At 46.1% G+C, this 17,586-nt stretch overlaps 1 protein-coding gene across 5 annotated transcripts in view; it reads right to left on the reverse strand.

The window, feature by feature from the left end:
* Nucleotides 1-17,586, reverse strand: part of LOC141126663 (beta-arrestin-1) — a 229,097-nt gene that overhangs the window by 19,925 nt on the left and 191,586 nt on the right. For 4 of the 5 annotated variants that reach the window (XM_073612610.1, XM_073612609.1, XM_073612607.1 and 1 more), the window contains 2 exons: nt 16,363-16,446; nt 12,900-12,923 (listed from right to left, as the gene is read on the reverse strand). In XM_073612610.1, the coding sequence (XP_073468711.1) occupies nt 12,900-12,923; nt 16,363-16,446 (108 nt within the window). The remainder of the gene's footprint in view (nt 1-12,899; nt 12,924-16,362; nt 16,447-17,586) is intronic. The other variant, XM_073612608.1, reaches the window with a different exon arrangement.

Below are 17,586 nucleotides of genomic sequence, written 5' to 3' on the forward strand. Positions count from 1 at the left end.
ACTGATCCAGACTGATGCCCGCCCATAACTCCTTCCAAGAGCCAGCACACTCCTTTGATCAGAGCTGAGGGCTGTTGAGAGGAGTACTGAGGCAGGGGTGCTGTGATGTTTTCGGGAAGCTATGTACAAAATGTAATTAGCATGTTGATGAGGGGAGGAGGAGGGAACATAAAAAGACAAAAATATAAGCAGATTAAACTTCAGCTTTAATATTTTTTCTTTGAAATGCTACAATAATATGACTGAAACCGCTGCAAAAAAGTGTCAGGTGGTACTAAACCTAAATAGTTAAGGGAGGAGGTAGGGCCACCATAGCTATCTCTGATAGTTGATGTGCACCTGAACAAATACAGGCAGGGGCAGTTCAGTGCGAGGGAGGTTGTCCTGCATGGCTCCAATCACACGGCACAGTAAAGGGAGGACTTACCTTCACCCTGAAATTGCTGGTCTGGTAAGTGGATTTCATGGACAGGGAGAGCTATTCTGGGGGAAAGAGATCTGTACTGGAAGGTGGATCTATACTGAGAGGGGGGTCTTTACTAGAAGGGGTATCTGTGCTGGGAAGGGATTCTGTAATGGGAGAGGGATCTGTACTGGGAGGGGGATCTGTACTGGGATGGGGATCTGTACTGAGAGAGGGATCTATACTGAGAGAGGAATCTATACTGAGAGGGGATCTATACCGAGAGAGGGATCTATACTAAGAGGGGATCTATACTAAGAGGGGTATCTGTATTGAGAGGGGATCTATACTGAGAGAGGGATCTGTACTGGGAGCAGGATCTGTGCTGGGAGGGAATTGGAACTGGGAAGAGGATCTATACTGGTAGGGGGATGTATGCTGGGTGGGTGATCTGTACTTGGAGGGGGATCTCTACAGGGGACATGGAACTTTATTAGAGGGAGGGGGGGAATCTTTGCTGGAAAGATTTTGGCTCAGGAGAGGAAGGTAAGTTTTATTATACTGGAATCTGTAATGGGAGGGGAATCTGTACTGGGAAGTGGATCAATACTGGGAGGGAATCTATACTGGAAGGGTATCTGTACTGAGAGGGGGATTTGTGCTGAGAGGGGGATCTTTACTGGGAAGAGGATCTATACTGAGAGAGGGATCTGTACTGGGAGGGCGAGCGGTACTTGGAGGGGCAGCTCTACAGGGGAAGTGGAACTTTTCTAGTGGGAAGGGGGAAGTCTGTATTTGGGAGATTTTTGCTCAGGGGAGGTAGGTAATTCTTTGTTGTACTGGAATCTGTAATAGGAGGGGAATCTATACTGGGAAGGGGATCTATACTGGGAGAGGGATCTGTACTGACAGGGGGATCTATGCTGGGAGGGCCAGCAGTACTTGGAGGGGGAGATCTACAGGGGAAGTGCACCTTTTCTAGATTTTTGTTCAGGGGAGGTAGGTAATTCTTTGTTGTATTGGAATCTGTAATGGGAGGGGGATCTGTACTGGGAGGTGGATCAATACTGGGAGGGGGATCTGTACTGAGAGGGGGGTCTATACTAGGAAGGGGATCTGTACTGGTAGATGGATCTATACTGGAAGATGGAGCTGTACTGGGAGGATGATCTGTACTGGGAGGGGGATCTATACTGGGAGGGGGAGCTGTACTGGGAGGGGGATCTATACTGGGAGGGGGATCTATACTGGGAGGGGGAGCTGTACTGGGTGGGGGCTCTATACTGGGAGGGGGATCTATACTGGGAGGGGGAGCTGTACTGGGAGGGGGGTCTATACTGGGAAGGGGATCGGTACTGGGAGAGGGGTCTATGCTGGAAGAAGGATCTGTAATGGGAGGGGGAGCTATACTGGGAGAGGGAGCTGTACTTGGAGGGGGAGTTGTACTAGATGGGGATCTTTGCCTAAGGGATCTACACTGGGAGGGCCATTTGTTCCTGGAGAGGGACCTTTACAGGGGACGTGGAACTTTACTAGTGGGAAGGGGGATATCTGTATTGGAGAGATTTTAGCTCAAGGAGGTAAGTAATTCTTTGTGTTACTCTTTCTACTGACCTTTGGGTTACACACTCCTGACCCCTGTGCCCTGTGCTTTGCACACTCCTGACCCCTGCGCTCTGTGCTTTATACACTCCTGACCCCTGCTCTCTGTGCTTTACACACTCCTGACCCCTGCGCTCTGTGCTTTACACACTCCTGACCCCTGCGCTCTGTGCTTTACACACTCCTGACCCCTGCGCTCTGTGCTTTGTACACTCCTGACCCCTGCGCTCTTTGCTTTACACACTCCTGACCCCTGTCAGACTTGTGGCTTGGAAAATAATGATTTTTTAGGTACAAGGACTATGTAGTGAGTAGGCTCAAGTTGTAAGCCTCTTGCCACATCCACAATTCACTGTGCTGCAAGCGCCACCTAATTAATTTCCTCTAGGTGCCTGGGGTTGAACCCCCCCTCCAGGAGAAAAAATATCTGCAGTTCTGGATTGGTTCTAAGAACTTGGCATATTGCGTCAATGCTACTTCACCAACATGGGGAAAAAAATGAACTCAGATTAGATAGCCTGCCGAGGATCAAGGCTGATCTGAAGTATAGACGGAGATGGCAAGCAAGAAATTAACAATTCATAATAACAGACATAAATGACGATGATGTGTCACACTTGCAAACTTAAAGTGGACACACGGTGGATCATTCAGATGACTTATATGAAGAAATGCCATAAAAGTGGGTGCCAAAACGTCAAACAGACAGAGTAAGTCACATATGAGTGGCCCAGAGCATGCAATGCACCATGCAAGGATAGGCAAACATATTTAATATATTTATATATATGGCATTACCTTTATACTGAAAGGAACAAACAAGTAGATAACTATGTAGGCTGCCATTGCTTTGGTTTCAGCACAAGCAGTCATGCAGTTAGTGAACCCAAAGTGCATTTTGCACGCTTACTTTACATACTGGAGCCACTGGATTGGCCTGAAAGCCAAGCAGCAAGCATATCCATAAGTAGAATATGCAGTTTTCTTTTAAATCGTGTAGCACCCTCTAGTGTGCTACTAGTGTCATAGCAGGCAAAACATAGTTTGGCTCATGGTTAAAGGAGAAGTCCAGCCAAAGCTTGTTTGGCTGGGCTTCTCCTATGGATACCAAGTGAGAAAAATTTGCTGCACACCAACATCCGTCCAACGGGTTTATTGAAAGACTGCCACCAGGACTAAAACAACGGACCAAGGGGTGACGACATTTCACACATACATTGTGCTTCTTCAAAGCCCAAAGGAGGACTGACCTACCGAACCTCTAAGTAGAGGACACTCCCACCCCACACAAGCGTGGTGTGATCAGCTTTCCCCTTATCTTGATAAGCAAAACCAAAAACATTATGAACGACAATACAAATACATGTATGTAAAGCAAAAAGTAACCACATTTAAAAAAACGACACCATAGAAAAAGTACATACAAAAGTGAATGAAAATATTTGTATGGAGGACACCAAAATACATATCTTAAAACGATAACAACAAATCGCAAAGAGACGCATGTTATATATAAGTGTCCACCAAATGTCAGCGCAATACAAAAAGGAAATTATTTGTATTGTCGCTCAAAATGTTTTTAGTTTTGCTTATCAAGATAAGGGGAGAGCTGATCACACCACCCTACGCCTCTGTGGGGGATGGCGTGTCCTCTACTTAGAGGTTCAGTAGGTCCTTTGGGTTTTGAAGAAGCACAATGTATGTGTGAAACATCATCACCCTTTGGTCCGTTGTTTTAGTCCTGGTGGCAGTCTTTCAATAAACCTGTTGGACGGATGTTGGTGTGCAGCTAATTTTTCTCACTTGGTCCACATGTTCACAGTTGCGAGCCAGAGCTAGCACCCAGCCCTTCCTTTCTGGTGGATTATATTATTTACCTGGAGCAGCAATCTGTCTCATTTCTCCTGTCTGCTTCTCCTATGGATCACAGGAGTGCAATTTGTTTTGCACTCCTGTGACCAGTGGCATCACTAGGGTTGGTGTCACCTGGTGCGATAAAACATGGTATCACCTCTCCCGGGGAATGGATGGAGCCTGGATGGAATCAGGGGAATTAATGGAGCCGGGATGGAACCAGGGAAACTAATGGAGCCGGGATGGAATCTGGTAAATGGATAGAGCCGGGATAGAATCAGGAGAATGGATGGAGCTGGGATGGGGTGGTGGATGGAGCCGGGATGTGATCAGAGGGGTGGAGGGAGCTGGAATAGGATTGGGGGGGATGGATGGAGCCAGGATGGGATCAGGGAAGTGGATGGAGCCAGGATGGAATTAGGGGAATGGATGGAGCGGGGATGGAATTAGGGAAATGGATGGAGCAAGGATGGAATCAGGAGAATGGATGGAGCTGGGATGGGGTGGTGGATGGAACCGGGATGTGATTGGGGGGTGGAGGGAGCTGGAATAGGATCAGTGGGGGGAAAGGAGCTGGAATAGGATCATGGGGATGGATGGAGCCAGGATGGGATCAGGGGAATGGATAGAGCCAGGATGGGATCGGGTTGTGGATGGAGCTGGCATGGGATCGGGCTGATGGATGGAGCTGGGATGGGATGGGAGGGATGGATGGAGCTGGGATGGGATCAGTGGTGGTGGATAAAGCCGGGATGGGATCAGTGGGATGAATGGAGCTGGGATGGGATGGGGGTGAATGGAGCTGGGATGGGATTGGGGGGGTGGATGGAGCAGGGATGAGATCGGGGGGATAGATGGAACTGGGATGGGATGGGCGGGTGGATGGAGCAGGGATAGGATCGGGGGGTGGATGGAGCTGGGATGGGATAGGGGGGGTGGATGAAGCAGGGATGCGATCGGGGGGGTGGATGGAGCTGGAATGGGATGGCGGGTGGATGGAGCAGGTATGGGATCGGGGGGATGCATGGAGCCGGTATGGGATCTTTGATTTTGGGGGGTTAGAGGACTTGTGCTAGGGGGTGCTTTGGAAGGGGAGAGGAATTTTGCTGGGGGGGGGTTAAACTTAAAATCTGCCCCCCTCCTTATAGCACAAGTCATTTCTAACCCAAAATAAAGCACCCCCTAGCACATTTCCTCGAACCCCACTCCCTAAAATGACTCTCCTGGCAGCATACATGTCCCCCTCCTCTGCAATACCTCAACCCCAGGCAGATGCTGTACGGCACTGTCCCTCTTCCTCCTCCTCGGTGGCTATAGTCCGGTCTGCAGTGAGTGCAGCCAGCAGGGAGAGAGATGATTGTGGCGTGTGGGACGGTGTCAGACTCCGGGCACCCTGTCTCTGCCTCCCTTCCTCCTTCCCCACTCTCCCCGCACATCGCATGAAGCTGAGAAGATCTGGAAGAGAAGGAGGGAGTCACGACGCCGGTGCCAGACTGCCAGCCTCAGCCTGGTGTCACCCTCTGGCGGGTGTCACCCGGTGCGGACCGCACTCCCCGCCCCCCCTAGCGACATTACTGCCTGTGACCCATTTTTAGCAGAGAGTGGACTGAAGTCTACTCTCTGCTGACGTCACAAAAATCAGTCCAGGCACCGCGTCCTCCCGACCATGGAAGTCTGGATCTGCCAGGTGCCTGGACTGACACCTGTCTCAGCCTCTCAGAAAGCCACCCCTCCACATCTCAGCACTCCAATGAGCGAGAAGGGAGCAGAGTGGAGAGCTGCTGATTAACAGTCAGCAGCTCTCTGCTTGGGGAACTGTGAGAACCGAGCCATCGGCAATGTTCGGTGGCTCAGTTCTTAGTGCAGAGGTGGCGGGGGACAGATGCAGCATCGGCATCCACCTAGGTAAGTATGATACTGAAAAAAAAATCCCTTAATTCTCTTTTAAGTCATGGAATCTAGGTTCAGGGCTGCATGACTCATGCAGGCAAGTCTCTGGTGCCTCCCCTTGGTTCTAGAAAGTTGGAGAACATTCTGGAAACTGGAGGGCGGAGGCCAGGAGGGTTGATCTGCATACTCAAGGGAGCTTGGCCAATCCCCAGGCAGGGTGATTAAGCCAGCCCTTAAGTATGGATGAGTCATGCTGGCAGGGGAGTCATGTGGAAGATGGAGATGGAGTGCTCAGGAGTCTGTCAGTGGCCTTAAGGGGCTGTCTAGGACTAGGGGGGCCCCACAGGCTGGAGGCTCAGACTGGTTCAGGAAGGATCCCATCTGCAGTGCTGTGTGATTGGGACCAACTTGGAGCAGTGGGAGCAAGGAGAGGACAGTGAGTACATCAGCACACTCAGGGTTACTACAAGGGGAAAGTCTGCCATATGTAGTCCCCTTTCTGGAGGGACAGAGGTGTGCTTCATCCCTTCGTCCTTACCCTGAGAGATCTCTGGAGCAGCCAGGAGGGCTGGAAGAACCTGCTAAGTAGTGGAGCTAAGTAGTGGATCCATAGAGGGAGGGAATACATGAGGCACATTTCATTCGTCTTTTTTCTCCCATTTCTCTAAGAATTGCTGTCATCTACTGGCCCCCTGGACCAGTATCAGCCTTTCTTGATGACTTCTCTGCCTGGCTACCCTACTTTCTCTCTTCTGAAATCCCCACAATTATTCCAGGGGACTTCAACATCCCTGTCAACACTAACACTACTATTACTTCTAAACTTCTCAGTCTAACCTCATCGCTTGACCTGAAGCAATGGATACAGGCTCCTACCCACTCCAACGGCAACACCCTTGACCTTGCCTTCTCCTATCTGTGCACTCCGTGCAACCTTTCCAACAATCCACTCCCACTCTCTGATCACCACCTTATTAGTTTTGCTCTCTTCTTGTCTTCCACCTCTTCTCCCTCCAACCGCCTAACAATTACACGTAGAAACCTTCGCCACCTCAACCCTTCTCTTCTCTACTCTGCTACTGATCACCTCTATGACAAAATCTCACCTCTGTCCTGCCCCAACCTAGCTACTTTCATCTACAACAGCTCACTGTCTTCCTCCCTAGACAAGCTTGCCCCCCTCACTACACGCAGAATTAGGCCCCGACTGCTACAACCCTGGCAAACAGATGACACCAGAAGTCTCAGAAAACGTAGCCGCGCTCTTGAGCGCCTGTGGCATAAGACTAAGACCCAGGAAGACTTCACACAATATAAATTTGCCCTCCTAAAATACTACTCCTGCCTTCACACTGCCAACAGACCTACTTTATCACACTCATTAACACCTTCTCATCCAGTCCACGTCAACTCTTCTCTACCTTCAACACTCTACTCTGTCCTCCACTGCCTCCACCCACCAACTCACTCACTGCCCAGGAGATTGCCAATCACTTCAAAACTAAGATTGATACAATTCATGAGGAGATCACCAATGCGCAAAAACCTCCCCCATGCAACACCCCATGTCCACAGACACAATCATTACTTCCCTCATTCAACCCTGCTACTATTACTGAGGTTGCTAAACTTTTATCTAGCACTCATCTAACCACTTGCCCCCTGGATCCTGTTCCCTCGCAAATGCTACGCTCACCCTCTGACTCGATTCTACGCTCTCTAACTCACATTTTCAACCTCTCCCTCTCTTGTGGCATCTTCCCAAACTCTCTAAAACATGCGCTAGTCACCCCCACACTAAAAAAGCCCTCACTGGATCCCACCAATCTCAACAACTTACGTCCCATCTCCTTACTCTCCTTCTCCTCCAAACTTCTTGAAAGACTGGTCTACAACCGACTAAGTGACCATCTGACCATCTGACCATGAATAAACTTCTTGATCCCCTTCAGTCCGGTTTTCGCCCTCAACACTCCATGGAAACTGCTCTCCTTAAACTCTCAAATGATCTACTAATGGCTAAAGCCAATGGACACTATTCTGTACTACTTCTCCTGGATCTCTCTGCTGCCTTTGACACAGTGCACCACCCCCTCCTCCTCAAAAAACTCCACTCCTTCGGTCTCCGTGACTGTACTCTTCGCTGGTTCTCATCCTACCTATCCCACCGTTCCTTCAGTGTCACTTACAACTCTACTTCCTCCTCTCCTCTTCCTTTTTCCGTTGGGGTCCCCCAAGGTTCTGTTCTTGGACCTCTCCTTTTCTCAATCTACACCACCTCCTTGGGTCAGTTGATTGCCTCCCACGGCTTTAAATATCATCTCTACGCTGATGACACCCAAATCTATCTCTCCACCCCCCAGCTCTCTCCATCTGTCTCCTCACGCATTACCAACTTACTAGCAGACATATCAGCCTGGATGTCACATCACTTTCTCAAACTCAACTTATCCAAAACTGAGCTCATGATATTTCTTCCCTCAGGTGCCACTTCCCCTGATTTCCCTGTCAAGATCAACGGCTCAACTATCAACCCATCTCCCCACGCCAAGGTCCTAGGTGTAATCCTGGACTCTGAACTAACCTTTCGACCCCACATTCTATCACTATCCAAAGCTTGCCGCCTCAGTCTTCGCAACATCTCCAAGATACGCCCCTTCCTAACCAATGTCACCACAAAGCTTCTAATCCACTCCCTGGTCATCTCCCACCTCGACTACTGCAACTCCCTCCTCATTGGTTTACCTCTAAATAGGCTATCCCCACTTCAGTCCATCATGAACGCTGCTACCAGGCTCATCCACCACACAAACCGCTCAGCGTCTGCCACACCCCTCTGCCAATCTCTCCATTGGCTGCCACTCAGTCACCGAATTAAATTCAAGATACTAACTATAACTTACAAAGCCATCCACAACCTGGCCCCCAGCTACATCTCTAACCTAGTCACAAAATACCAACCTAATCGTTCTCTTCGCTCCTCCCAAGACCTCCTGCTCTCAAACTCCCTTGTCTCCTCATCCCATGCTCGCCTTCAGGACTTCTCCAGAGCCTCCCCCATCCTCTGGAATGCTCTACCCCAATCCGTCCGATTTTCTCCTACTTTATCCACTTTCAGACAATCCCTGAAAACTCATCTCTTCAGAGAAGCCTATCTGGCCCCCACCTAACAACTGTACATTTATCTTCTCAATCAGCACATCACCCATAGTTATTACCTCTTGTATCTCTTGACCTTCCCTCTTAGATTGTAAGCTCTAAGGAGCAGGGCCCTCTGATTCCTACTGTATCAAATTGTATTGTATTTGTACTATTTACCCTCAAGTTGTAAAGCGCTACGTAAACTGTTGGCGCTATATAAATACTGTATAATAATAATAATACACTCCTGCAAGCAGTTACCTCAAGTTTGTGCTACTTTCCAGAAGGGCCCCTGGGCCCTTAGTCTGTAATGGACTTTCGCTATTAACCTACAAAGGACTGTGAGTTTGTACAGAAGAAACAGTTCAGGATTTTTGTACAGAGAGAGGAAGATTGTCCCCAAGCTTTGCTGTGTTCCTGATCTGCTGGGCATCACATATATCCCTTCACCCTACCCAAGTTGTTATCCCCTGATGAAAACAACAAAAACTGTGGGACTAACTTCTTGTGTCTGGCTGTAAGGGGGGAAATGCCTGTTGCCTGGCTGTGCAAGAATAGGAGAGTTGGTTACCAGCGGCCCCTAGGAAGTAGTGCTACAGAGGATTTTACAAAAGGTTTAATGGTAAAGTAAACTGTTATGTTACCTTTTATTCTCTTTTTAACTACAGATGAGCAAACCTACCAAGATCTGACCCACACTGGCATAATTCACAGATAGAAGATATCCAAGTAGAAAAAAACATGTACGCATTCCCCAGAGATACAAGCCAAGCAAACAAGTCATACAGGCTTGTAAAGTTTGTAGGCAGGTGCAGTCGACTTTCTCCACTGCATCTGGCACTCTTCTGCAGCTGGAGAAGGATGTCAAGAGGAACATGGTTCCTCTCTGGTTTCCTGGGGAAGCTATCTGATTGGATGCTGCCACCCCATGTGACGCTTGCTGCCATCTTGGGCCAGGCAGAGCCTATTTAAGGCCCTGGCTCCCAAGTGTGGTGCACTTTATGCGAGTTGGTAAAGTAGGGACAGGTACCCAGCCTGTTAAGGACAGTCCTAGCAGTAAGGAAAAGGTTCCTGATGAGAAGGGAAAGCATAGGGATGCATCTCCTTTGGACTTCTTCCTGCTTTAGCTCAAGACTGCCAGGCCGCATTTTACACTCTTAAAGCGGGGTTCCACTCAAATTTTTAACTTAATCTTACCCCCTTCAGTTAATTGCATAGATGTTCAAATGCCGCACAAATTTTTTTTTTTATCGCTGTAATTACCTTTATATTGTACTTTATTGTGGCACTTCCTGTCTCTCCTCCCATGGGAGTAGGCGTGTTTATTGCCTTTCCCCGGCGCCGCACTGTCTCCTGGGAGCTTAGTGTCAGGCTTCCCAAGATTCAGTGCGGAAACAATGATCATGCGTGTGAACAAGCTGTGAATGAACAGCATTCACCGCATCCAGGAAATCAATGCTTGTGGGCTTCACATACCCACAAGCAAGATGGAAACAGCCAGCATCACATTTTTTAAGTTATTGTTCAGTACAAAAACAGACAGAGGTGGAAATATTACACCCAAACTGTGAGTATTATTTTGGGGTTAGCAAAGTGTCTCAATGACCTAAAAAAAAAAAAAAAAAAGATTGGTCTCCGGACTCCCGCTTTAACAGATGCTGTCAGCCTGGCTGATACCTGCTCCCTTCACATTACTGGAAACCATGAGTGTAACGGTTGGGCAGTTTTCCTACCGGATTTTTTGTGAACTGTTGCTCTATCATTTCAAGTTCTTCGCTACACCTGACTGTGTGAATTGTTATTGCCGCAGCATGCTGCACTCCACCTACAAGTTCATAGCCAAAAGTATGTGTACCCACCTCCAAATGATTCAGCTCAGGTGTCTCTAGTAAAGAATGCTGTTAATGCTACATCATAAAAAGACATTGTGGACAATTGTGCTCCTCCAACCTTGTGGTAACAGGTCATTGAAGACCCTTTACTGTTCCAGCACAACTGTGCCCCTGTGTACAAAGCCAGCTCCATAAAGTCATGGTATATCCAGTTTAATGTGGAGTAAATTGAGTGTCCTGCACATAGGCCTGACCTCAACCCTACTGAACACCTTTGGGATGAATCACAACATTGAATGCAAGCCAGGTCTTTTTTTTTTGGCACTCAATGTGGGGCCTGCCATGCAAACCAAGTCTTCTAATCCAACCACTGTACATGACCTCACAAATGGGCACAAATTTCCACAGACACTCCAAAATCTTGTGTAAAGCCTTCTCAGGACAATGGAGGATATTATAGTCACAAAGAAGTGCAACTCCATGTTAATGATCGTGGTTTTGGAGTTGGTTTGTCCAACAAGCTTATATAAACCAAGTGTCTACAAACCTTTGGTGATATAGTGTATCTTGGTAGGTGTCCTTTTTTGTTAGAGGATCAGCAAGTACGTAGCCTCGTATACTGACACCAGCCAGTGCACATCAACTTTGGGTTGTAATCTCAAGATCCAGGGACAAAAGAAGTTGGCTCTTCTACATTTCTGTTGCCTTTACATTCTTTTAGGGAATACCCTGCATCTCACCACCCTTTAACATATAAATAGTGATTTGAAGAGGACCACTTTGTTTTCATGGGCCTCATCACCTTCAAACACAGCCATTGTCAAGCTGTTTGCAGTATAGCAGGAGGCTGAAGGCCTTCTTGTGACTGACATAACCCTGGTATGATTAGTGAGCTGGGCTGGTATCCCTGGAAGAGACCACACATATTTCTTAAAAATGCTTTATCTATTAAGAAAAATGTTAAATGACCACTTTGATTGGCATCACTGGGATTGGAGAGCTCAGATATCAAAGGAGGAGCTGTTGTACAAATATTATAAAAATTCAGATGACTAAACCCACAAACTGTCGTCCAAAAAAGGAGCTAATCCATTTTTTGGCTGGCCTTAGTCCTAAAACTGCTTCTACACCAATATTCTGGGTGGATGCAACTTAGCATGGCCGAATTTTCTGCATACGACTCTATTGCACCCGGAGAGCAGTTTTATGGCATTTGCATGGCAGCAAAAGTAAACCTGGACAGAAGGAAGCTAGAGGGAAGCATATTGTTCTAGTAACAGATGCATGCAAACTTGTACATGCCAATCGATCTATCATCTGGAGAAGTAGAACTCCTTTAATATACATGCAAATTATACGAGGCCATAACATGTAAAATTTGCAAATGCACAAAGCTCATTAGCGGGATATTAATTTATACAGTGGAACTCCTTTTATTTTATAACAAAGGGAAGAGTCATATCTTGTGGGATTTACAGCATTTCCTTATTATTCACTGGGACAAGAATTGACTGTCAAATTATCTTTGAACACGAACATGCTCTAGTCCAGTCCTTACTTTCTAAGAAACTCTGCGGGGGCTGGACTGTGGTCCCCCAGGGGGATAAAAAGTCCCAGCCTCAGTGGGAGTAAACAATTCCTCGGGCTTTGTGTCAATGAGCAAGCAAAGGGCTGCATCCAGCCGGACTTTGGAGACCACTGCTCAAGTCCTTTGGTAAATCATGGTCACCTTTTATTAGAATAAATACTTTAGGACTTCAACATTTTGTGGCGCTCTTGTCCTTACCTCCTACTCCACACCTATAATCTGCTAATTTTCCTCCACCCAAAATGAAATAATGACCTTAGATGAGTGTTCTCATTTCAATTATACCTAAAGGCAATTCATGTAAAATTTTCACTGAGATCCAGTAACGGCAAACACAGAAGTTGTGTCTGTCTGTTATTCGGTAAGGTAAAATCACAGTTAAAAACAGTAATGTGTGAAATGGAGGGACACAGAATTATCAGAAGACGGAATGGAAGTTTTGTGCATGCAGCAAGCCCTTCAAGACATTGGGGCGAGCATGGAATGGGTGACATCAGACATTGCTCCGTGATGACAGATGGAATAAAACAAGACAGATGCATGGGGCTGTTGATGCATGGTCTTGGAGCGAGCAAATTGTTGTCATTACCTTGACGCAAGGTCTCCCAAAAGGCTGGCAGTGTTCAAAGTAGATTAGAGAATTAGTCAAGTGGAAAGCGTGTGCATTCAATAAATGGCTCATTACGCCACTTCCCGGAACAAATCACATTAAAACGGCAAGAGGCAGAAGTACGTTATACAGTCTTCACAGCACACGATATGCACTTATAGTATAGAACATTATCCATATTATAAAGCAGAGACACCAAAGTTCAGCCAAAACATTTTTGAAGGATGAATCGAAGAAGGGTTGGGGGCCTCTATCATGTTTTTATTTCAGGCTTTGTCCTTGGATGGGGAGAATCACCACCACTTCATATTGGGATTGGAAATAATAGTAAATCTCTCTATTGGGACACATTTTTAGTACAGTGAGGAAGACTTAGAACTTCTGATGTTTTATTGCAGTCCATACCTTCCTTTTGCACTGAAAATTTAATGGACATCACAAGGACGGGACATGGTAAATAGTTGTCAATGACCTAGTTTCATAATAACTTTTTAATATGTACAACAAAAGAAGAGTAACCCCTCAGAAGTGCCTTGCCCTGCCCGATTATACGCATTTCTATTGGCTACAACAGTGTAGACTTTTTCTTCTGCACTTGGTTTGGTCACTTCTAAAAACTGAATTTGGGTATTCATTTTCTTAGTTTTGGACAAAACCACATGGGCCAACCGAGCCTGTACAATATTGCTACACGTTTCTGCAGATTCAATTAAATTAGAATTGCATAAGTCTAGTAGCAGTTCTTTACATTCAACTGGACTTGTTCTGTAATGTTGAAGATCTTTCATAAGTTCTTCAAGCCACTTCGTCGGTTCTAATGAGTTTCAGGAAGATCACCCAACACTGAAATCCTAAGGAATTGAGACATTTTTTTTTAGGACATTGAGGTGCACAATTTGGACAACTGGTGTGCAAGAGGTGTAAAAGAGGCCATCTACAGTATGTCAAACTGGAACAACAATCATTGAAGAGGGGTGGGAACCTCCAACACCTTCTCTGTCTTCTACATATAATACTGTTTTACCATGTCTACCCTGGGGTTTGACAACATTTCACACATTCAGCCATGTAAATCAAAGGAATAACATTTATGAAGCCTTACTAACATCAAGGATGGGATGATGTAACTACAATGTGGGGGGGGGGGGGGTATCCCACAATTTTCACACCTCCCATTCTGTTCTTGGGACAATTAACATCTACACATTCCATGGTGATTAGATGAAGGTGTGTAGGTAGGTGCAGTTTACCCACCCCTTTGTAGGTGGCTCTGCGTTGCTGACCGTTGTACAGAAAGAATAAAGTAAAACAGGAACTGTGTTCCTATGAAGATTACATAAATGTCATCAGAGCAGCAGTAGTCCAATGGGAAGCTGTAATGCTGGATAAATAGCAAAGCCATTGGTGTGCATTTGTAAAAGTGGATAGGCAGGGGATGGGATCTATGCTGGCTAGGGACAGAGCACCTAGTAATAGGGAAAGGTTCCTGAGGAGGAGGGACAAAATAGGGATACTTTCACTGGCTCCACTACCACTGGACTTTAGAGCTATAATAAGGATTCGTCCATCAGTCTGCTCATTCCCGCTTATACCACCAACCTATTCAACACAGGGAAACACCGCTCTGAGCAGTGTAGCTGCTAGTAGGATAGTAAATGACACACCCAGTACAGGTGCGCTGGCTCAGGACATCCTTTCAGCATCCCAGATGGAAACAATGAAATCAAAGGATAAAGGAGCCGGCACTTCTGGAAATTAAGTCTTGATAGTCTTTATTCCAATATGACCATGTAAGATGTGTGAACAAGGCTTCTGCCGAAACGCGTTAGCCTTCACCATTGTTAAACATGGTCATATTGGAATAAAGACTATCAAGACTTAATTTCCAGAAGTGCCGGCTCCTTTATTCTTTAATTTCAGTATACCACCACCCTGCCAAATAGCCGCCTCCTTCAACCAGATGCTGTTCTGATAACGTAAGCTCCATCAAGGTGACACTATACAGTATGTGCTAGGACTTATTCCCTGTGCCAATAACATTGTTGAGCGTTTCAGTGACTCCCGTGTCAGTGAGATGGTGTTACCTACTTGCTTGAGACTGTTTACCTCTTCCTACCCATGCTATAGCCAATAGACGGCTACAGCGTGGCTCTCCAGTTCTGGAACGATGCCCCTGAATTTCCTCCCACATGCCCCCTGGGGTACACATTGGGTGCACTCTGTGACCGATATCCTTTACCATGTGATCAGCTGTGTCCAATCTTGACTGTTGCATAACGTGAGTAATTGTCCTTCAAAATGTAACAGCGCTGAAAGCTGAAAATTGACCTGGGCAGGAAGGGGGTGAAAGTGTCCGGTATTGAAGTGGCTAAGCAAATACCTTGCCGCTGTTCTCCACCTGTTATTTGTTTCATCCATTTAGCCAAATAATAACTGTGCTACTCTACTTGCTTTTGTAGAGAAGGGGTGCCTTTTGTCCCCCTTGGGTAACAATGAACTGGCCTCGTCCGTAGATGTCCGTGCTGTGTGGTATATATAAATGCTGAAGTATTTTCCTGATACTTATTAGAACAAATAATAACTGTGTTACTCTATTAGGTCTTGGGGTGTCTTTTTTTTCATCTTGGGTACCAACTAATTGGCCCCATCCACAGATGTCTGTGCTGTGTGGTATATATAAATGCTGAAGTATTTTGTTGAATCTTATTAAAACTGAAGAAGCATCTTGGATAATCTACGAAACAATTTCAACATTGTAGGACAAGTCCAGTTGAATGTGACCAACCACAACCAGATATACCATGACCTGGATAAGTGAGAACCTTCGTAAAACATCTAAAAATATCCTGCATGTTCTCACATCTAATAGTCCAAAACTGCAAAAAAAAAGGGAATTTGGACTTGTTTGTCTGCCATCCATTAAAGGCTGCTATGTTGGCGTTCAATGACCCGGGATGTTTTGGATGAACCTATCAAGTGTTTTTATAAAAAGATCCGAGGATAGATCGGCGTGGACAGGCGAATGTTGAGCACAGCTTGTTCTGCTCTGACTCATCATCTATTACGTGTCTGTGATTTGCGTGTTTCCAACATCCATTATCCATCTGAGAAAAGAAGCTGAGCGATGGGTGTTTTGTAAAGTATTGAGAGGACTTGAAGTGGCCCTTCAGTTCTGGAGCTATAAGTCTCAGCCATGGCGAACCTTCAACTGAAAGACCTTCTAAATCTTAGGTGAAAATGGACTCAGTTTCCCCATCCCTCACAGGAATAAAGAGGGCAACAGAAAGAACAATGTCCTCTGGATGGGTTTTTTTTGTTGGCTTTGGCAAGCAATCCAGGCTAAGGAGAGTTGTAGGGAAGGTGGACGCCATCAATAGAAGGGGGAAGACTATTACTTTTACTTTGATCTGGTGTACACAATGAGTAAATGTTGAGTACTCACCCTCCTCGAGAGACGACCAGCTTCACTTTGACTTTATAGGAGACAATGATTCCCAGGATCTCCTTGTTGGCACCATCTCTCAGTCTGCATTCAAGAAGAAATAAACCCCTTAATAATACTCCAGGTCTTGTTACTAGGAATAGAAGGATGACAAGTGCACTTTACCCAGAAACCCCATAACCAGTGGGAATTGAAAACGCCAATCTCGGATTATGTGAGATGAAAAAAGTGCCTTAACTGGTCTACTGTGATGGGTCTACTGACCTCTGTATGAACATGCTAGCTGCCTGGCTTCAATACTTTCCTATTCTTACCCAGAATAAGCATGTACAGTAGGAGATCAGAATTCCTAATCAGTAGACTTGTCTTGGGTCAGTAACATAGAAAATACTGAAGCCTGTGAAAGCCAGAGGCCTGGTATTTTTAAGAGGAGAGGTCAACCATGCATGCTTCTATACTTCCTCATTGTTTGCAAATGTAGCAAATTAATGAACAAAGGGGAAAGAAAAAAGAAAAAAATCAGGAAGAAAAGAAAAAAATCAGGAAAATAATAGTTGAGGAGAGAAGGGGAAGAAGGAGTTAATTAATGGCTGGTTGGGGTACACAAAGGGGTCTATGTATAGAACATTCATTCAACAAATGTCACACACGTTCCAGCAGGCTGCATGAATTTTGTCTGTCATTTCTGTAATATAATTATCTCCCTTGACCTACAGCTCCATCTAATGGTTAAAATGTGGTATTGTGTTTTCCGAACTATCACATTTTGGCCAATAGATGAAGCTGGCGATCATAGGAATTAACCTAGCACAGAAATTACAGCCAAAACTGATACAGCCAGTGCCAGGAAAAAGTCATCTAGAGCCCAGGGCGAACACATGCACAAACTGCACCTCCCCCCCCCCTCCAAGATGTATGTGTCAACAAAAATCCTCAGCCCAAAAAAAATTGGGCAATAACCTGCATTATTTCCACCTAAGCATAATGTTCCCCTCCTCCCAGTACAAATCGCCCACCCTGCTTAAATCTCCCCTCCCAGTACAAATCTTTACCCCCTCCATCCCCTTAATCCCCTCAGCACAAATCCCCCCCAAAAAAAAATCATCCCTCCTATCAAAAATCTTCCACCCCTCAAATCTCCCCTCCCAGTACACATTCTCTCTCCCCCACTCCAAATCCTCCTCCTAGCATGAATACCCCATCCCACCTCCCAGCACAAACACC

The sequence above is a fragment of the Aquarana catesbeiana genome, linkage group LG02 (assembly GCF_042186555.1).
Source record: "Aquarana catesbeiana isolate 2022-GZ linkage group LG02, ASM4218655v1, whole genome shotgun sequence".
Classification (NCBI taxonomy): Eukaryota; Metazoa; Chordata; class Amphibia; order Anura; family Ranidae; genus Aquarana; species Aquarana catesbeiana.